Here is a 19,748-nt window from a genome sequence, read left to right on the forward strand (position 1 = left end):
ATGGTGTACCTCCCCTCCCTTTTTTCTAAATCATGGGCAATCTCTGTCTCCCCACTGTCCCTCCCTTTACCATCCTTTCCAGTATCTCTTTATGTTATACCACATCAAATGCTTTTACAAAAAGGAATAATGTAAACTGTACATGAATTCATAAACTGGAAAGGGAGTTTGGTTGTGATGAAATTAATGACCATGGTCCCTGCCTATTTAGAGCATAACTAAAATAAGATATATGTATATTTTGGAAAAAGTGGCATGCCTCTAGTGGCAAGTAAATCAGCCAGGTAGAAGATGTTCCAGAACTAAAATGCTTTAATTTCTTAACAAAGATTTTCTCAGCATCAGAGGTCGGCAGTGATTCCACCTCAGCAAAGTCAAACTAGAGAAGATGGTGAAAGGAGCCCCCCCCAAATGTGTTTTAGATTTTGTGTGTCATATAATGTACATATGTAGATAACGAAGGATGGCAATTACTTCTAGAGAGTGCAAAGAATGTCTTCCCTGAGCAGACTGTAAGATTGAGTCATTCCTGCCTGTGATGACTTCTTTGCCAAATCCCTGCTTTCTTGCTTATAACTTTATGGCGGTGTCTTACAAAGAAGTTGCGTAACATTGAGTACAATATAAATCAAGGGCTATACAAGTGCAGGTCATCCAAAATCCAGCAAGAAACCATAGTTTCATAGTTACTCTTACCCAGAATAATCTCAAATTATTTTGGTGAATTATATGAAATTTCTTTTTTGTAGGTAAAAAATGATCAAATATCAGAAATGCTACAGTGACATAATAGCCTAAGGATACTATTCAGAATGAATATCTAAATGATACTGTGTTTATAGGGAAAGACCAAAATGGAGAATTGAGATACTTTACCCAACTAATTCTATTTTAATGCCACTCCTAGATTGGTCTGAAACCACTTTATTGAAAGTGAGCAGATGATAAACTTACCAGTAAGTCTGGCAAAATTTATATTACTAGGTTTTATTCTGTAATGCTTATAAAGGGTCAGTTTTATTAAACTACTTTAAGGTTTAAATTATATGTCTCCTAAAGAATTCAATGGAAAGTAAATTGATATATCTGAAAGTTCAATATAAATGCATTTTTAAATGTTATTTTCCTTTTAAGTATTAATATCAGTTTTATTAATATGGAATTAACCAATGAAATAATAAATATTTGCCTGTCAGCGAATTGCTGTGTTAAGAAGTACATTAAGAAAACAGTAGAATATTACGTAATCAAATATTTTCCCATTCAGATGAAAACTTTAACAGCCAATGTTTTGTTCTCAGTGTCACTTACTTCTGTAAAAGCAAAAACAGAGTTTTAGAAGACCCTGCTCTAACCCTTCCCCATTAGGGTGTGTTCATGAGACTATCAGGTTTCATCCCTGTGGTCCTAGTCCTGTGGGCATAACTGCTCTGAAATTATCTGTAACTGCCCTGGATGTTACGCCATGGGAAACATGGGAAAACAATAAAATAATTTTGATGATTGCACACTTGTAGTTTCACAAATCTCTTTCACCATAAAATAGTGGAAAGGAAATGGCCCTAATGTAGGTAAAGACCTAGATAAAGCCCCGGAAGAATTCTATGCCTTATTTTAGGATTTTAAAATACTTTAAAACAATAACAATAACTATTATTGACTCATAGCACTATATAATATTTGCAGATTTAGCACTAAGAAATGTTTACTTAGACTAGATTATCAATTTATTAAATCAAAAGTGATTTATAAATTTTAATTACTTTACAAAGGTAAATGCTTATTTAATTTATTATTGAATCTGAACATGCCAAATAATGCTTAATCTGATCTTTTGAGAACTTCACCCTTTGGCCTGTCACTTATTTTCTTACATCAAGACAGATCATGCCCAGCACTATTGGGAACCTTTTATCAATGTTATATCCTGTAATTTCCTTTAATCTTCTCAACAACCTTCCAAGAAATAAGGACTGTAATTTCTGTTTTATTACTGAAATTCTATAAGGTTAAGTAACTTTCCTGAGGTTACAGACTAGTAGGCCATTACTGTTTTCTGTTAAGTTTTTCATGTTTCATTGGCATCACTTCCCTGTGTTTCTTGACTATTGCTTTATATGGGTGACATCTTGATACTTATAGCAGCAAAGGCTTGATATGACAGCTGCCCTTCATGCCCCTAATAGTATTAATATATGAGCAGAATCCTCTCTGTGTGTTAATATTAGATATTAACACATAGGAAATGGGCCATCATAACAAAAGTAGGAAATTTAACCATTTTCATCACGTTTGTGTGAATGAAGCTTATCTGCCTATAAAACTCATGCATTTTAAGGATAGCTAAGACTTTTATCCCAAATTTTAAAATCATGTTATAAGCCATATGTTAAGAGGAAATATGATATTCAGATCTACTTCTTATATATAAATCATTGTTCAAATTGTAGGGATGGCATTAGGGTAATTTAAGGAAGAAGAACATTTGAATAATACGTTGTGTTCACAGTGAATTTAAAGTAAGTTTAGCTATTCACAGTCATGTCCGTCTTTCATACTTTATGTAGCATCTAATACAGTGCCATGTTTATGATCCTTGATAGATAACTTAGTCTTTAATTAAGAGTAGAAACTGTGAAAATCTTTGTAGAATCTTTTTTGCTTTTTCTATTAGGAATCTGAGAACTAAATTTAGTCTTCACTGGTAAAATAAATTCCTACCTGAATAATGGTGTACCTCCCCTCCCTTTTTTCTAAATCATGGGCAATCTCTGTCTCCCCACTGTCCCTCCCTTTACCATCCTTTCCAGTATCTCTTTATGTTATACCACATCAAATGCTTTTACAAAAAGGAATAATGTAAACTGTACATGAATTCATAAACTGGAAAGGGAGTTTGGTTGTGATGAAATTAATGACCATGGTCCCTGCCTATTTAGAGCATAACTAAAATAAGATATATGTATATTTTGGAAAAAGTGGCATGCCTCTAGTGGCAAGTAAATCAGCCAGGTAGAAGATGTTCCAGAACTAAAATGCTTTAATTTCTTAACAAAGATTTTCTCAGCATCAGGGGTCGGCAGTGATTCCACCTCAGCAAAGTCAAACTAGAGAAGATGGTGAAAGGAGCCCCCCCCAAATGTGTTTTAGATTTATATATTTTAAAAGAACTCATTCTGCCTTTTGAAGGAGAAATTCACAGAAAGGCCAAGAACAGTCTTCAAAAAGAATTTACTAATCCAGTTCCAACAGACTGAGAATACTTCTTGATGTCCTTAACACATCAGCTGACATTGCTTTTTGATTCTTTTGAAATGTCTGCCAATTGATGGGAAAATGTACTGCAGGATTTTTTAAACATAAATCTATGTAAACTTGATTATTGACAGATAATTTTTGTATTGATTTATTTAATATGGATAATCATTCCTAGAAACATGCTTGCCACCCTCCAGAGTGGAGTGATCTCTACTGTCTCTAATTGTGGTTTTGTACTTATACCCAACTTCCTATTACTGGTAAGGATTCTCAAGAAATGAAAACTGTTTAGAATTTTTGTGTCTCATAATCTCATTTTCTTTCCAGATTCAAAATAAACCAGAAAAGAAACCTGGAACACCACTTCCACCTCCAGCCACCTTGCCAAGTAGTCCCAGACCTCCCTCCCCTGTGCCTCATGTGAATAATGTTGTGAATACACCATTGTCCATAAACATTCCACAGTTCTACTTTCCTGAAGGACTCCCAGATACCTGCAGTAACCACGAACAGACTCTAAGCAGAATTGAAGCCGCTTTTATGGATATTGAAGATCAGAAAGCAGACATTTATGAAATGGGGAAAATTGCAAAGGTAATATAACTAACTAAATGATTTATAATCCCTCTTTATCTGGAATCCCCAATCTCCTCCTATTTACTGCCTCTTTGCTTTCTGTTTTTAAGTATGCATAGACTTTTTCTCCATGTTTAAATAATCTGTTTGATCCCGATAAAGTCTTTATCTGTGGTCCTATTAGATGGAACTTCTAAGTTTGAAAAAATCGTTAGTGGTTTTCCAGTCCAACCTCCCATTTAATACAGGAATCCCTTCCAAGTCATCACCAGCTCATAAATTCATTCTCTGTGTGAATGTTTTCAGTGACTAGAAGCTTACTACCTTGCCAGGCAGCCTGTTTCATCATTAAGTAGCCTTGTTTGTTAGAAAATTTTTCCTTGAGTTAAATAGGAATCTTTTTTTGTTCTCTCCCATTGATCATAACTCTGCCCTAATGCCAGACAAGGAATCATTAGGCCATCTCAGCATTGTCATTTTACCCTGAAATAAATGGATTTGACTCTAGGAAGCAAGTCTTTGATACTTTCTAACAGATCCAACTGCTTCTGATTTAAGGGTTTTAAGTCCCAACGTCAGGACTACTGTGACTGGATTCTGTACCTCCAGCCTCCTCCCAGAACAGTTAGTACTGAGCATGACCATCAGATTATATTTGATCATACCATTCCCAGCAATATTCAAGGGTTCTCACCATCTCGACTAGTGTTTTGTTTTATTTTGGTTTTATTTTTATTATGCATGTATATTGAAGAGTCAGATCATACCTCAGGATTTAGCAGTGGTTTCAATCTGTGGTTCAAGAAGCAGAGAGGTTTAGTAGGCTAAGAAATGCATGGAGGCAAGTAGGAGAATGCACAAGGCCCCAGGCACACTTCCACTGAGAAGGCTTCCCCTGCTTTCAGAAGTAGTGTTAAAAGTTTGAAAACTACTGTTCTTCAGTATAAAACTCGAACTTCTCTTCTTGGCATTCCAGGGTCTTCACAATCTCGCCCCAGAGTTCCTTCCCAAACTTACCTAATATTGTTTCCTTTATGAGCCTGACCCACTTGTCCGCTCACAGGCACACCTCTGACTTTGGGCTCTCAGAGCTTTCCCCTCCAAGATAGGCTTCCACTCCTGCCAAACTCCACAGTATCCATTTTGGAGCCCCAACTTCCACTGTGTCTTTTTGGAGAAGTCCATAAACCTCCACTTCGGTCATGCCCTACTTCTGACCTCACAGAGCATTTGTCATTGCTGTTAAATGGTTTGTAACTAGAGTGATTTTAAAGGAAATAAAAGGGAATTCTTTCTTTTATTCTCTCTTTCTTCATCCCTGTCTTAAAAATTGCTTGTTGATCCCTTAGATGTTTCTAATGAAAAACAAACTCTTTCATTCCAGAAATAATAGCTTATCTGATTTCATTCCATTTTACTTATGGGAAAACTGCAGTACCACCAGTACTTACCTGCAGTCACAGAACTAGTTCATGTCAGGAGACAAGTCCTTTAACTTCTAGCATGGTGCTCTTTCTACATGTGCTATCTCCCTGAATGTACACGAACATTAACTAACTTCTAATCAATGGTCATCCAAATAAATTGCCCGTTCTTTCAGGGCACTCAGGGTTTTCTTACCCAATTCTTTAAGAGGCAGCTATTTTATTAGAAGACAGAATCAAAATAATAAATTCTCTGAATGGGCCAGAACTATGGATCTAAATCCAAAAGATAAAATTTAGCAAGGATGAAGGAAATCTGCATTTGGAGATAACATGGTAACTGCATAATTGCCAACAGCGTATTTCTAACACGGGAACAATTTTGTGAAAGAGATAGGAGGTTTCATGGATTGCTTCAGGTAAGCAGACAAGGAGAAACTGTCCAGATTAAAGCGTATCAGTTCCCTGGTATAATGCTGAGGTCACCATGTCTGGAGAGCCCATCTAGGTGATTAGTGCCTGACTGTCACAAAACTGCAGCCTAGCCTGTCTTGAATACAGGTCCCACTGGGCCAACTCTCTTTCTCCAAATATTCTCAACCCCTGACTGAGGAGCCCATTCTCCCTGTGCCTTCATACTGCCCTGCTTCCACATCCCTCTGGGTTTGGCCCTGCAGCCCTGTCTTGTGGGAGCCCTGCCCTGTTCCACTGCTCAATGGCCCTCTAGCACTCCACAGATTCAGTGAGAGGAAAGCAAAAAGCCTGTTGACTCCACAACGGTCAAAGGAGGTATGAAAAAGAGTATAGTCAAGGCAGGGAAGGGGGCCTCAGTATGGTGGGGAGCCAGAGGAAGGACTTTGCTATTTATGTGCAGTGAGGATCAGTCTGTATGTGGCATCAGGAAAAACCATTCATGTCGAAGCTGACAACATGGAGAAGTTTAGAAAGATAGAAAACTAATTTGTTTAGTCATAGTAACTGTCATTTTCGTAACAATTTACTATTTGTACCTAATAATCATGTGGCACAATAGCTATTATACATATATATGTCTGATTGACTTGTCTGAATTATACTTGATTACAGCCCTAAATTTCATTCATGGGCACCAAGACTTTGTGTTCATTGCTAGATCTTAGATCTTAATTGTCAGCTTAGGTAGCAACATAAACTGCCCATACCTTTAAAAAGTTATAAATAACATTACATATGAAAAGGAATATTTATATACAGTGACTTCAAAAGATATTATGAGTGTATCAGTTTGTATTGTTTTGGTTTTGATTACTGTATCAGCTCATTTTGTTGGACTTTGCATCTTTATTCTCAAAACCATTTTTTTTAATTGATTTAATCATGTCTTCCAGTTAGCTAATTCTCATTTAATCTAGCTTTTACTTGGCTGTTGCAATCCGTTGGCACTCACTAAGTCACCCTTATTTTCAATAATTCTTTGCTATGCGAGTCTTTTTGGCACTAGGCAGTGGATTCTGTGGCTCCAGCACTTACTGTCCATATTCTTACAATAGGTTAGCATGAGAAAAGGAGAAAGAGAGTCAACCTTCAAGGGGCAAGGAAGAGAGAGGTTGTCAGAGCAATAAATGAATGTTTTTATGGATTCATATAGCTTATAAAGCTATTAGGAAGGCCAGCTTTAGTTTGCAACCTACTCTTAGTGGCGCTTAGGTGTAGCTGTAAAGACTGGGATCTATATTTCAAGTGCAGAGAAAACTATGTTTCTGAAATTCGCATCTATTGGTGAAGTTTAGCTCATTCATCTTTAGACCTCAAACAGCCTTGGAGAGCTTAATGCCCACATCTGGTTAAATTTCCAGTGTGTAGTTTATGCTTTATTCCACAGCTTTAAGTGATGATAGAGAAGAAATGAATAGAGAATGAATCTAAGAGGGATGAAAGCAGCGTAGGAACAGAAACTAAGCAGCAGTAAGAAAATATTTGTCAGAGACTGGGCCAGAGGATTCATCTTGGAGTTTTAACCTCTAGCAGAAAGTTGAGGAAAAAGAATAAAACTCTCTTCTGAACCATGCAAAGCCCTCCAGCTCCTCTCTCTGGCTGATGTAGCACCATCTTGACCCATCATGCCTGTGGCCTGTAAGGTAGCCTCTCTGTACCTGAATTTCTTCATCTGTAAAATGGGGTAAAAATACCTGCCCTCTTCTGTAGGGGGATCATGTGAGGGCCAAATGAAATAGCCAGCATGAGATATGTTTAAATGTTGAAAGAACATTACAACATAGCCTCCTATGTGTATCATTAGACAACTTTGCTTTTAATTCTTTATGTTGTTAGACCATTCTTAGATCAAATTTTATAGGTGTTATTCAAGTTTTCTTTGCTCTGGCAACTTTGGTTACCACACATTGACTCTTGCTGCCACCTCTAAGTGTAAGTTTTCTACACCCATTTTCTGTATCTCCCTGTATATCCCCACTTGTCATCCATTCTCTTCCTTTGTTTAAAAAAAAAAATCTTCACACTGGCTTCATATATTTTCCTTTAAATCGTCAAAGTTTAATGTCCACAGCCCTTGCCATTTGCTGCCCTTCCCATTTTTTTCCTTTGGCATTTTCTCCAGGGACCTGATACCTTCATGTTGTTTAACCCTTGGCTACTCAGGGTACCCCACAGTGAGAAAAATAGGCTGACCTTTTCCAATCCACTTTAAAACATTTTTGTTCTGTTCCTAATGTTTTAGGATTTTGCCTTTAGGTCATAGTAGGTTTGTAAGTATTAATCTCTGATCTGACACTTACACATTTTAACAGGCATCTTCTGGAGAAAGGACCTTAACCTAGGGAATGAAAGTTGTTAAATAGTGTAAGTTGATTCATTTCTGGGAAACACCTCAAAGGGTCAAGTTGTTAGTTAAGGGAGAGGATTATAAAAAACATATAGGGGTTCATGGAGCCAGTTACAAAAGCAAAGACAGGAGACCCAATGCAGGATTTAGGATCAGGGCAACTTATACCCTGACAGAGCCAATGGGATCAAACTCCAGGGGTAGTGGGAGCCTCTCCAGTTCCTTTGCTGCTTTCTCTTCAAAGCAACAGGTTCCCAGAGATGACAGTGACTGCTCTGTACGAGCCTCCCACTTCTCCAGGGTCTATGTTTGGGATAACAACACTAGGAGGGGGCAGAGCCGTTCCAAAAAGCCAACCCAACTTACGTTTTCATCGATTGTTCAATCGTGGTGGCTGGGAGCTCAGATCAGCTTAATTTGATTTAGAAAATGATACATAACAGGGATATTTTTTAGACACTAAATCCAAAACCAGTGTATTTTTACACGCAGTAACCCTTAGGTCCTAGCTCTTTTTTATGATTACTCTTTCCTATGAATTCCACGATATTTATTGTTTCATGGAGAGGGCTATCAATTAGCTTTCCTATGTAACAGTCACTATCACTTCTGCATTGTTGTGTTGATCCGAAAAAGTCACAGGCTAGCCAAGACTCAGGGCCAGGAAAACATGCTCCCCTCTTAATGGAGGAACTGCAGAGAATTTGTGGCCACGTTCACAATCCACTTCTGAAGGACAGAACCTAACCAAGGGTCTGTAATGAGTTTCAAAATAGAGATTTAAAGTTCATAGCAATAAAAAATTAAAAACATAAAAATGTACAAATATTATGTATCAATAAAAAAGTTTAAAAAATAAAATCCATAGTGAGATAATAGTTTCATATAAGTCAAGATTCTTATTTGCAAACAACAGTTGCTAGTTTAAGCAAAAAAAAAAAAAAATCATTTATTATAGGCTAGCACGTTGAGACCAGCCTGGGCAAGAGGGAGACCCTGTCTCTATTAAAAATAGAAAAAATTAGCTGGGTGTGGTGGCATGCACCTGTAGTCCCAGCTATTCAGGAGGCTGAGGCATGAGGATCGCTTGAGCTCAGGAGTTTGAGGTTGCAGTGAGCTATGATGACACCACTGCACTCTAGCTGGGGCAACAGAGCGAGACCCTGTCTCAAAAAAAAAAACTGGAAGTTACCGCACAGGAGGTAGTAAGCACGCAGCCACTGGAAGGTGTTTCAGTTGAGGCTGGTGACCGCTTCCCAAGGTTGAACTAGAAGATTCCTGATCCCTTCCAATTCTGAACAATTCTTGAGTGACTCTGGTGATGGGAGTTTCAAGCACTTTGGCAACCCTCTTCCAGTCTCTCCCTGTACTTTCTCTTTGTGTCTCCCCACTTCATAATACAGACTATTCTTTCAGCTTTCTCAGCAGTTGCCAATAGCCTATCACTAAGGCTAAGAACATTTTCTTGGCAAACCACTACTCTGCATGAAAGGAGGGACTGGGATTGGGGAAAGTGGCTTTGACAGTTTATGCACCCAAACTATATTAGTTGTGAGCTTTGTACCTTGGCAATCACAATTTATACAGTAAACAAAAATCACATGGTTGCTAAGCAACACCTTTCCCTCTTTCTTGACCTCAGTGGAGGTATTTGACCTCTGGACTTTAGAAATCTTAAATTCTACTCTGCTTGCAGATGTGCTTTAGTGGCCCTGGCAGCAGCAACTTTTTATTTCTGCCCTGTCCTTACCTCTTTTGGCTTGAATCTTACCTTCCATATCTTCAACTCTGGCATAAACACAGCAGCCTTGGGCATTCTCTCAAGATAGCTAATGTCAGACTAGGTACTCTTCAGGCTCCTGTGAGGATCCCCTGTGCACTGAGGCCTGATACCAGGAGTGAGTTCACCTAAACCTAATGTAGATACACATCTAATCTACTTCCAAAGGAGAAGCTTCTGTCTGTGAATGATGGAGGCTCAACAGATCCTGTATCTAATATGAATAATGATAATATCCTTATCTCATAACAAGATGTGACTCTTGAAGAGATCCAGATTTGGGAATGTTTTCTGTGTATGTACAAAATTGGGAAGATTTGGAGACTATTTTTCTGATAATATTTAGATAATATTGCTACTTACAGGAAAGAATTTTTCCTCTAGGAAAAAAGCAGGTAAATTTAGTAAGAACTCTTGAGAGTAAAAGGATAATTTTTTTAAATTGAAAGGAAGGTCTTTTTATTTAGGAGAAAAAAACAATGGCTTTTAGGGTTATTGAAGTTATTTTATATTCATTCCTACTTTGTCCCTTTTGTCGTCATCGGTGGTAGCTTCTGATTTATAAAAAAAGATAGCATTTTGATTTTTACCTTTCATCTTTTACCTGAATTATAATGATTTAAATAGATTTGAGGGATGTTTTCTTGAGCATTCTAGGGTTTTCTGGTTCTTCTTGAACCTGGTACTTAATAACAATGGGCAAAGGAGAGAGAAAGAGATAGGTAGTAGAGTGTATTAACACCAGGTGACCAAGTAAAGGTGGCTCTATCTTTCTGCTCAAGGAATGAAGTACATATACAACCATGACATTGTCATTTCTTTTTCTTTCTAGAAGGTAGAAAGTATATGATGTAAGAGTGTTAGGAAGTGAGGCTGGTTGCTTTAACTATCATGATTGTGGGGGGGGGCTGGGGGGAGAAATCACTATAAATGAACTTGGAGAAAAGGTAAATGGATTTCCATTTTCTTCATTAAACATGTAATCCTCTTATTTTGTTTCCCCTCTGTTTCTCTCTGAATCTACCCTAGTCGATATATTTGCCTGTGACCCAGTTTTGTTCTCCCAAGGGCCCTTCCATCCACTGTGGCATGAAGGGTAAAAGCCACAAAGACCTTTTCTTTGGCCATGTATCTCTTCACTGCCTCTTGGCTTACGCTGTAGTTGTTTTTTATTTTCAGGTCTGTGGCTGTCCTCTCTATTGGAAAGCCCCCATGTTCAGGGCTGCAGGGGGAGAGAAGACAGGATTTGTGTCAGCACAGTCATTCATTGCCATGTGGAAAAAGTAAGTATGTAAGCAGTCACTCTGGGGAGGCAAAGAATTGTCTGGTCCTCATGGCATACTTTATAAAGATCACCTGCGTTACTCATTTATTCATTTTCTCTTTACCCTTTATTCCAACAAGGAAAATTCATTAATTGACAACCATTTATACTCACACACAAGTTCTTTGTTACAAGCCTTTATCTTTGTCTTTAAATAGTAACGCAGACATGTAAAAATACTTTTTAAACAACTATTTGATAGTTTCTTAGTTTTACTTGTTAAATTTGGGTCTCAGAATTTGAGTCTGGCAGCAGTGACATGAAAGGAGCTAGACTCTCCTTTAAGGGGAGCAAACCACATGTATCACATGAGCAATACATTTTCATTCTCATATAATCCAATTTAAAGTTATACCTAGTTGAATTATACCTAAAAATAACTGAATGTTAATAGATTCTAATCAATATTTTTTGAAAGCTCCAGTTAAAGAAACAAAGGGCTAGTATTTATCAAGATATTCCTGGACTATAACATCGTGACAAATATTCTTCAATTCAAGCCCAACTTTCTTCTTCCTTTTCTTTTTTTCTCCCTTCTTTCTTTTTTAAGAGCTATTTGTTGATGTAGTTATCCATTTTAAGAGAATATCATAACTTGCACCTTCTACCTCTTTTTTTTTTTTTTTTTTTTTTGAGACAGAGTCTTGCTTTGTTGCCCTGGCTAGAGTGAGTGCCGTGGCGTCAGCCTAGCTCGCAGCAACCTCAGACTCCTGGGCTCAAGAGATCCTTCTGCCTCAGCCTCCCAGGTAGCTGGGACTACAGGCATGCGCCACCATGCCTGGCTAATTTTTTCTATATATTTTTAGTTGTTCGATTAATTTCTTTCTATTTTTAGTAGAGACGGGGTCTCGCTCTTGCTCAGGCTGGTTTCGAACTCCTGAGCTCAAACAATCCACCCGCCTCGGCCTCCCAGAATGCTATGATTACAGGCGTCAGCCACCGTGCACAGCCCCTTCTACCTCTTTTAACAGATCAGCCCTCTTCATACATTTTCTTCTCACCTTTTCTGGGCTAAATACCCTTACTAGTAAACTACTGGGAAATGCCATTCACCTATTGTTGGTATTTAAAATTAACATATAACAGCCACAGATTCAGTTTATAGACCTTCTGATCCCTTCATACCTAAAAGCCCTTAATAGTAATAATGCTTGAGAACATAGTAGGTGATTAATAAATGTGGTTCTTCACTCTGAGAGGCCGAGATGAGAGGATTGCTTGAGCTCAGGAGTTCAAGACCAGCCTGAGCAAGAGAGAGACTCTGTCTCTACTAAAAATAGAAAAACTAGCCAGGCATGGTGGCACACACCTGTAGTCCCAGCTACTTGGGAGACCAAGGCAGGGATCACTTGAGCCCATGAGTTTAAGGTTGCAGTAAACTACGGTGAGGCCACTGCATTCTAGCCAGGGCAACAGAGTGAGACTCTGTCTCACAAAAAAAAAAAGTATTCTTAATTTTAAAAATCTAGAAGCAAATTGAGTTCACCCAGTTCTTCATGTATTACATTGAACTAAAGTGATCAGAGTATGCGTTGGTGGATAGAGCAACAGTAGCCACCACAAGAATAATTTTATTCCTTCATTGAGATGAATCATTTTAATTTTATCTCCAGGGAAAGGACACTTCTATAAAAAGCAAAAGGGGGAAAAAGACATGAAGCACAAGTCTTCACTTTGGTTAACTGCAGGAAAACTTACTGATGAAGTTAAATAGCATGAACAACTGTCCCTATTTTTTTCATTTAAAAAAATTCTGCGAAAGTGTCTCTAAATTAAAGCATTGGCTTATGGTCAGATACTAAAATGGTTTGAGTGCCCTCTAGTGGGAACTCCTCTTTGAGCTCTTAAAATGCCTTTTAAAAGCCAGGGTGTTTTAAGGAAGACCTAAATATGGCTATTTTGGGGAGACTAAGCAGCTAAGCATGATCATTTGAGTCACCACACTGACCTTGGAAAAGACATGTTTAGTTTTGTAAATTTTTACAAATTGTACCCTTTGCATAAAGCAACTTGGGCCCAAGTATAGTATATTAAAACTTTCAAGTACAAAAACTCGCAGGTAATGACACAGAATTAAAATATTTTGGTATATGCATACGTATGCTGGCTTGTTCCAATAACAAGCTCTATATAGTCTTAAAAAATAAAGTCAAATATAAAAGTCAAAAACATAAAGGTAAATAATTCCCCTCATGTCAGAGTGCTCATGGGTTGGAGCCTTCCATATGTCTCCTACAAGTGGATCTGTTCCCCCTCACTTCCCTGTGCCACTGCCCATTTCAAATCTATACTCTGACATCTGTTTTTCTTACAGTCAGGATGTTTTTAGAAGAAAGACAGTGCTCCACAGCTTTTTTGTTTGAGGTCCTAGAGTACCAGATTTTGGGCAGAACTCCTCTCAAATGGAATCAATAATATTGCTTCCCGTTTATTATGCTTTATTTTCTTTTACCTTTTCATATCAATATATCATTTGTCCATTAATGAAACAATATTTTGTCTTAAAAGCTCTGGAAGATACCAGTTTAGAATAGCTATGCTGTCTTCATTCTTCTTTATTCACCTATTACAAGTAGTGGTAGTACTGTTGTTGTTACTATTTAAAATCAGCATACTATAGCAGATTCATCTTACAAATGTCTTCTAATCCCTTCATACCCCCTAAAAGCCAGTAGCATTTATCAACCATTAGCATTGGCAGAAAATCATAATTCACCTTTACTTTCTATTTCATAGCAAAGGTATCCTTTGACTTTGTCCTCTCAGAGTAGCTCTCATCTGTCATATATCTGCTGTTTTTATTTAGTGGTGCTATACATTTTTTTTAAAAAGTGTTTATAAAAGTTTTTAAAAGACTTCGCAGCCTTTCTGCTGTGATCATCCCACCCATTTTCTAATCCTGAGAGATGGCTCCTATTAGCTCCTATTGCACTAATCTTTTTCCGAAACATGTATTTATTTAACTTCAGGGGCCTTGAGCATGTTAAAGAACAATAAGGAGAATAAACATAAAAATCATACCACAGCTCTAATAATCACAAGTGAAGTCAGTTAAGTATGTGTATCTCAACTGACTGTTAACAGATATAACAAATATATGTCTATTAGATCACAAACATTTTCTTGTTTTTCTTTCTTAATCATTTATCGAATGCTGTGTCTGGCCTTGAGGATGCTTGGGATAAAAAGAAAATAAGACACAGTTTTATGCCCTGTAAGGAGCTTAGAGTCTAGTGAAAGAGTTACACCAATAAGACTATACTTCTGTGGAACAGCCGTGACAGAACAAAGCAGCACAGGGTGCGATGGAAGGACACAGGAAGCCAAGTGAGATTCCCTGGAAAGTGAAGTGGGAAAGAAGGGTGTTGCAGTAAGGACGGTAGCATATACAAATGCCTGGTGTGGGAGTGGATGGAACATCTGGGTAACTACAAATGAAGGAATGGTAATGGAAGGGGACATGAGCTGATAGGATCAGATCCTGAAGACCCTTTATGTTAAGTCAAGAGCTTGGACTTTAGCCTACTTTAAAAAGAGTTTTAACTTGGACAGTAACTTTGACAGATACATTTTCGGAAACATCAAGCAAGAAACAATGAGAGCCTGAGCGTGTATACTGGCAATGAAGACAGAAAGGGGCAAATTTGGTAGAAGTGAAAGGATGTGGTAGTTCATAGGCATTGGGGGTGAAAGGAGGGGGGAGTCCATAATGGCTCCCAAGTTTCTAGCTTAATATTTATCTACCAGTAGGTGCTTGGAATACGAGATAGAAATACTGGAGCACTGAGGAATTTTCCTCAAAATATTTTAGACAACTGTTTTTTTCTTTCCATTCCATTGTACCATCGAGTCCAGGGCCTTGTTACTTCATGCTGAGACCACTAGAAGCGAAGAAGGTCCTAAGAGGCTTCAGCACTCATCCAACCTTATATCATAGACAACTCATCATTCTAGAACATCCTTTGATTATATGATTCCCTTACTTAGTTTTTTATCTAAATGGACTTCAGGTCAGACTGAAATTACCAACTATTGATGTTGTAGTCATTGTTTGTTCAGAGGAGCCAGTCTTCCTAAACACTTGTTTCTTTTATAGATTGCTGAATAACCATCATGATGATGCCTCTAAATTCATCTGTCTTCTAGCAAAGCCCAGCTGCAACTCTCTAGAACAGGAGGATTTCATCCCTTTACTTCAGGTAATTTTCATTTCCTTTTCAAAATACGTTCTATTTTGGGAGTTTCAGAGGTTTTTAAAAATTTTTGCAACTATGACATATAGTCAATTAAGCTACACAAATCTAGAGGTCAGATTTCTAGAAGAGTAGTTTCCAAACTTTTTTTAGCAGTAAAATCCTTTTGTTAAATGAAATCTAAAATAGAACCCAGAATAGAAAATATGTAAAAGAGGATTACTCCCATTGAGGCAGGGGAGAAAGGCTGCTCAGCCTCCCTTTTGTCCACTCACAGCAATCACTAAAGCACCTTCTGAAACTTTAGAATTCAAGAAAATAACTTGAAAATTGCTGACATAGAACATAGGTAAGAACCTGGTGGAAAGTAAGAAAAGGCCATGGTGTAATCAGAATTGCCCTCATGAACCCTGGCGTTTTCACTCAGTGCCTCTTGATTCTTGATTTAAGAATAGTTTGAAAATACTTGGTTTTCTGATTTTTCAACCTAAGATATATTTCAAACAGAAAATTAGAATAGGAAGGGAGAGACAATAACTAGAATCAAGCACACTGAGATGTCAAGACTACAAAGTTAGTCAAGAGAGTAAGGAAAAAAAGAGGCATAAAAACTCTAAAAGCATTCCAGTCTGGAAGTAATTCAGGATAAGGGCAGTAGTTCCAAATCCCATTACCAGATTTCAGCTGAGATCAGTAATTTATATAAGTCGCACAGATTCCATATTTACTTATCCAGAAAACTCACTTATATGAAGCAGCTTTCGCTGGTACAACCAGATAAATGAAACAACAGTACTATATTATCTCAGATCTACCTGAGTTTTCTTCATCCTAGAGCTATGCCACAGCTGAGGTTTTACACAGTACCAAAGCATGAGGGTTGAGAGTTACTCCTGAGATATCAGTCATCCTTGGCTAGAAGATCCCTTCAGATCCAGGGGTCTTTGCTTTTTCTGTGCCATACGTCAGGCCCCAGAACTTTTGGTGAAGATACCCATAGCCCATCTTCCTAGATGTATATACATGTATTTTCTCCTGAGGTTTTAGCTGCCTCCCTAGGGGTGTTGCCAGGCAGCAAGATCCCTTTGCTCTTGGCACCCACATACTTCTCTTTATTCTGACACAAAGAGATCTTCTAATCTGTAGAAATCCTCCTCCTGTCATGTTCCTTTATACTTCCCTGTCTCTGCCCTCAAATCTCCTTCCCTGTGTTGTCTACTCCCTTCCCAGTAGGAGTGAGCTTCCTACTGCCTCTTCAGGGCAGAGAAGAGAAGAGGCTTAGAAATCTTCATGGCTTTTGTGGCCCTGTGTGTGTTGTAGGTTTAAATGCAGGGTCCGCAAGCTTTTGGTCTAGTTGACCTTTGTTAAGGTTAAAGAGAAAGAGATCTCCAACAGGAAGAGCCCACTTAAGGAGTGTTTCTATCTAGGCCTTCCTGTGAGAATCAGTTACATATCAATATTGGATCTGTTTTTACTGCAGCATTCTTCATAGCCTGAGATAATATTCTTAATATCAAGTCTAAATATGTGGTTTTCCTAAGCAGATCACAAAGTTTTTGAAGCTAAGATCTGCCTTTCATTTCTGTTAAATATACATCATTGCTTTAGCTGTTCCAGTAAGTCCTTGTTGGCTATTAGTAAGGGTGCCTAAATAAAGACATAAAAATACATTGACATAGTTGGGGTTTTTTTTTAAGTTGTATTAATGGCTGCCATCATTTTTTTTTTTAATATTTTTGCTGAAATATACAAAGATCACCCAAATCACAAGTATACTATTCAATGAATTTTCATAATGCGGGCACATCTGTATAAGTAGCGTGCAGATCAAGAAACAACATTACCAGTACCTCCAAAGTCCCTCACACTCCATCCCAGTCACTGCCAGCCAAGGGTAACTGCTGGTCTGACTTCTAACATCATATGGCATAGATTTTTTAATTATAGTAATAATTTTCCATGTTTAAAATATGAAGTTTGGTTCTGATTTTGTTTTACATTCAAGGCCTTTAGGCTTGTCTGAATTGACATGATGGTTTTGATTATCCTTAGACTTATTTGCTGCTTGGTTTTGTTTCCCTCAAAAAAATACTCATGAGAATGGGGATTATTAATAGTTCTTTGCATTTAATCAAGACGATTATACCTAATGATATCCAACATTAAACATTCCTATTTATGTTTTGTAAAATCTCATATATTCAATATAGGAACTATATTGGTAATAAAACAGTAGGTTCTTTATCTGCTCCCTATCCTCACTCCCTCAATCCATTCTTTTCCCTGCTCTGACCCTGCAAATGGCATGTTTTGGGCTCCCTAACTGACTAGCTTCTGGTTGAGTCTAGCCAATGGGAAGCTTTGCCAGTATATGGAAGGGCAGAGAGAGAAGTTGGCATTTCTTCCCCATTCTCTGCTCCAGCACACTAACTGTATCTCTTTATAATACAGTTTCTGTTGGACAGCCTCTTCTCCATGGTTCTGGTGCCTGCTAGGCCCCCATAACTCTCCTCCCCACCTTGTTCCTTTGGCCCTAAGGATTGTAACAGTATCCTCCTGTTGCTAGCCTGGGTGCCTCACCATTCCCTTGTTTGCTCCCTTAACCCCGCCCACAACTCTACATGTAGTCCCTTCATGAAAGGTTCATATGGTGATGAATTCTTTTTCTTGCGAGGACCCTACCCTGAGAGATACAATTGTCAGTTTTATGAGAGCTTTAATAGAAGCTTTGATAGGAAAGTAAATTAAGTTTATACTACGAGAACTACAAACAGACAACAACCAAACCATAATTATGAGTTTATACTTACAAGTATAAATTATACGTTTATAATTTATACTTACCTTAAAGCTAAGGAGAAATTTTATTTTTATTTAAGAAGTAGACTTGTGGAGTAGAAGATGACAAACTAACACATTCTCCTCTCATTCTTTCCGAAACTCCTCTGAAGTTAAAGTATTAGAAATTAAAAAGTAATAAACATATGGAAATGGATGGAATGATAGAGAAACAGGAGATTTAAACATGTTTCTTGAAGATAGAAAGTGAACAGAAACAGGCTAAGGAAACCACAACCCAGAATGAGGAGCTGTATGTGGGCTGTAGTGAAGTGAGCTTCTCTGCTCATCAGAGTTCCAGAGTGGCTATAAACTCAGGATTGGTGGATCTGATGAGAAGTATCAGAAATGGGGATTCATTGAAGGTTGGTGTACAGAACAATTGACTCCTTTCCTGGCAAATGAAGCCTGACATTTACTTACAAGCATGAACAAACTAACAAAAACAATAAAGCATGCTCAGGATTCTAATGTGGCAATTGTAGATTAAAGCTCTCCTTATTTCTTTGTATTTTGGCAATTGTGGGGTGAGTCATGGAGGTCCCACCAGTTTACTCTAAAACAATGCCTGCCAGTCATCATACCCAACCTAAATGCAAACAACTCCCAAGCAGACTTGGCACTCAAGAAAGATACCTATTGAAAAATAGACCTACTTATATTTCACCAGAGGAAAATTATATCAACTACCTTGTCCTTCTTAAATATAAATGGACAACCAGGTATATGAGGAAAACCATATCCATAGAAGAGAAAAATCAAGGTTAAGAAAAAACACAGAAAAACTGACCTAGGAAAAAACAAAACAAAACAAAACAAATTCAGGAAACAGAAGAGATGAGAATTTTAAAAAATTAATTACACATACTGATATAAATAAAGGCTTGAATGGGAGAAGAGGCAAATCTGTGCAGAAGAATTCCAAATAATTTAATAAATACTGCATCCCCAAGGAGGGGATTATAACTCTCTACTCCTTAACAGCAGAGTGGCTATACATAGTGATTTCTAGGAGACCAGGGGAGTAACTGTACAGTGGAGGAACCTGACAGATACTGCCTCTGTCTGGTGATCAAAGTCAACATCAACAATTGTAAATCATGTTGATAATATGTACCCTTGTTAGGATATGATACAATAGCGTGTTACCTCTGCAGTCTGTGTCCCAAAAATCCATAAACCCAGTCTGATCATGAGAAAAACATCAGATAGATTTCAATAAAGGCACATGCTGCACAATACCGGACCAGTACTTATCAAAACTGTCAAGGTCATCAGAAAGAAGGAAAGTCTACAAAACTGTCCACAGCCAAAAGAAGTCTAAGGAGACATGACAACTAAATGGAATGTGGCATCCTAGATGGAATCCTGGAACAGAAAAAAGACATTAGGAAAAACTAAGGAAATGTGAATAAAGCATAGACTTTAATAATAATGTATCGATATTGGTTTATTAATTCAGAACAAGTATACCATACAGTAAATATAAGATGTTAATAATAGGGGAAACTGGGTGCAGGGTATATTGGAACTC

At 37.8% G+C, this 19,748-nt stretch overlaps 1 protein-coding gene across 2 annotated transcripts in view; it reads left to right on the forward strand.

Moving 5' to 3' along the window:
* PPP2R3A (protein phosphatase 2, regulatory subunit B'', alpha) overlaps positions 1-19,748 on the forward strand; it is a 162,169-nt gene that overhangs the window by 55,390 nt on the left and 87,031 nt on the right. For both annotated transcript variants that reach the window (XM_012663597.1, XM_012663602.1), the window contains 3 exons: positions 3,586-3,852; positions 11,039-11,142; positions 15,280-15,382. In XM_012663597.1, coding sequence (XP_012519051.1) covers positions 3,586-3,852; positions 11,039-11,142; positions 15,280-15,382 — 474 coding nt within the window. The remainder of the gene's footprint in view (positions 1-3,585; positions 3,853-11,038; positions 11,143-15,279; positions 15,383-19,748) is intronic.

This window comes from Propithecus coquereli, unplaced genomic scaffold, assembly GCF_000956105.1.
Source record: "Propithecus coquereli isolate 6110/MARCELLA unplaced genomic scaffold, Pcoq_1.0 Scaffold12, whole genome shotgun sequence".
NCBI classification, from domain to species: Eukaryota; Metazoa; Chordata; class Mammalia; order Primates; family Indriidae; genus Propithecus; species Propithecus coquereli.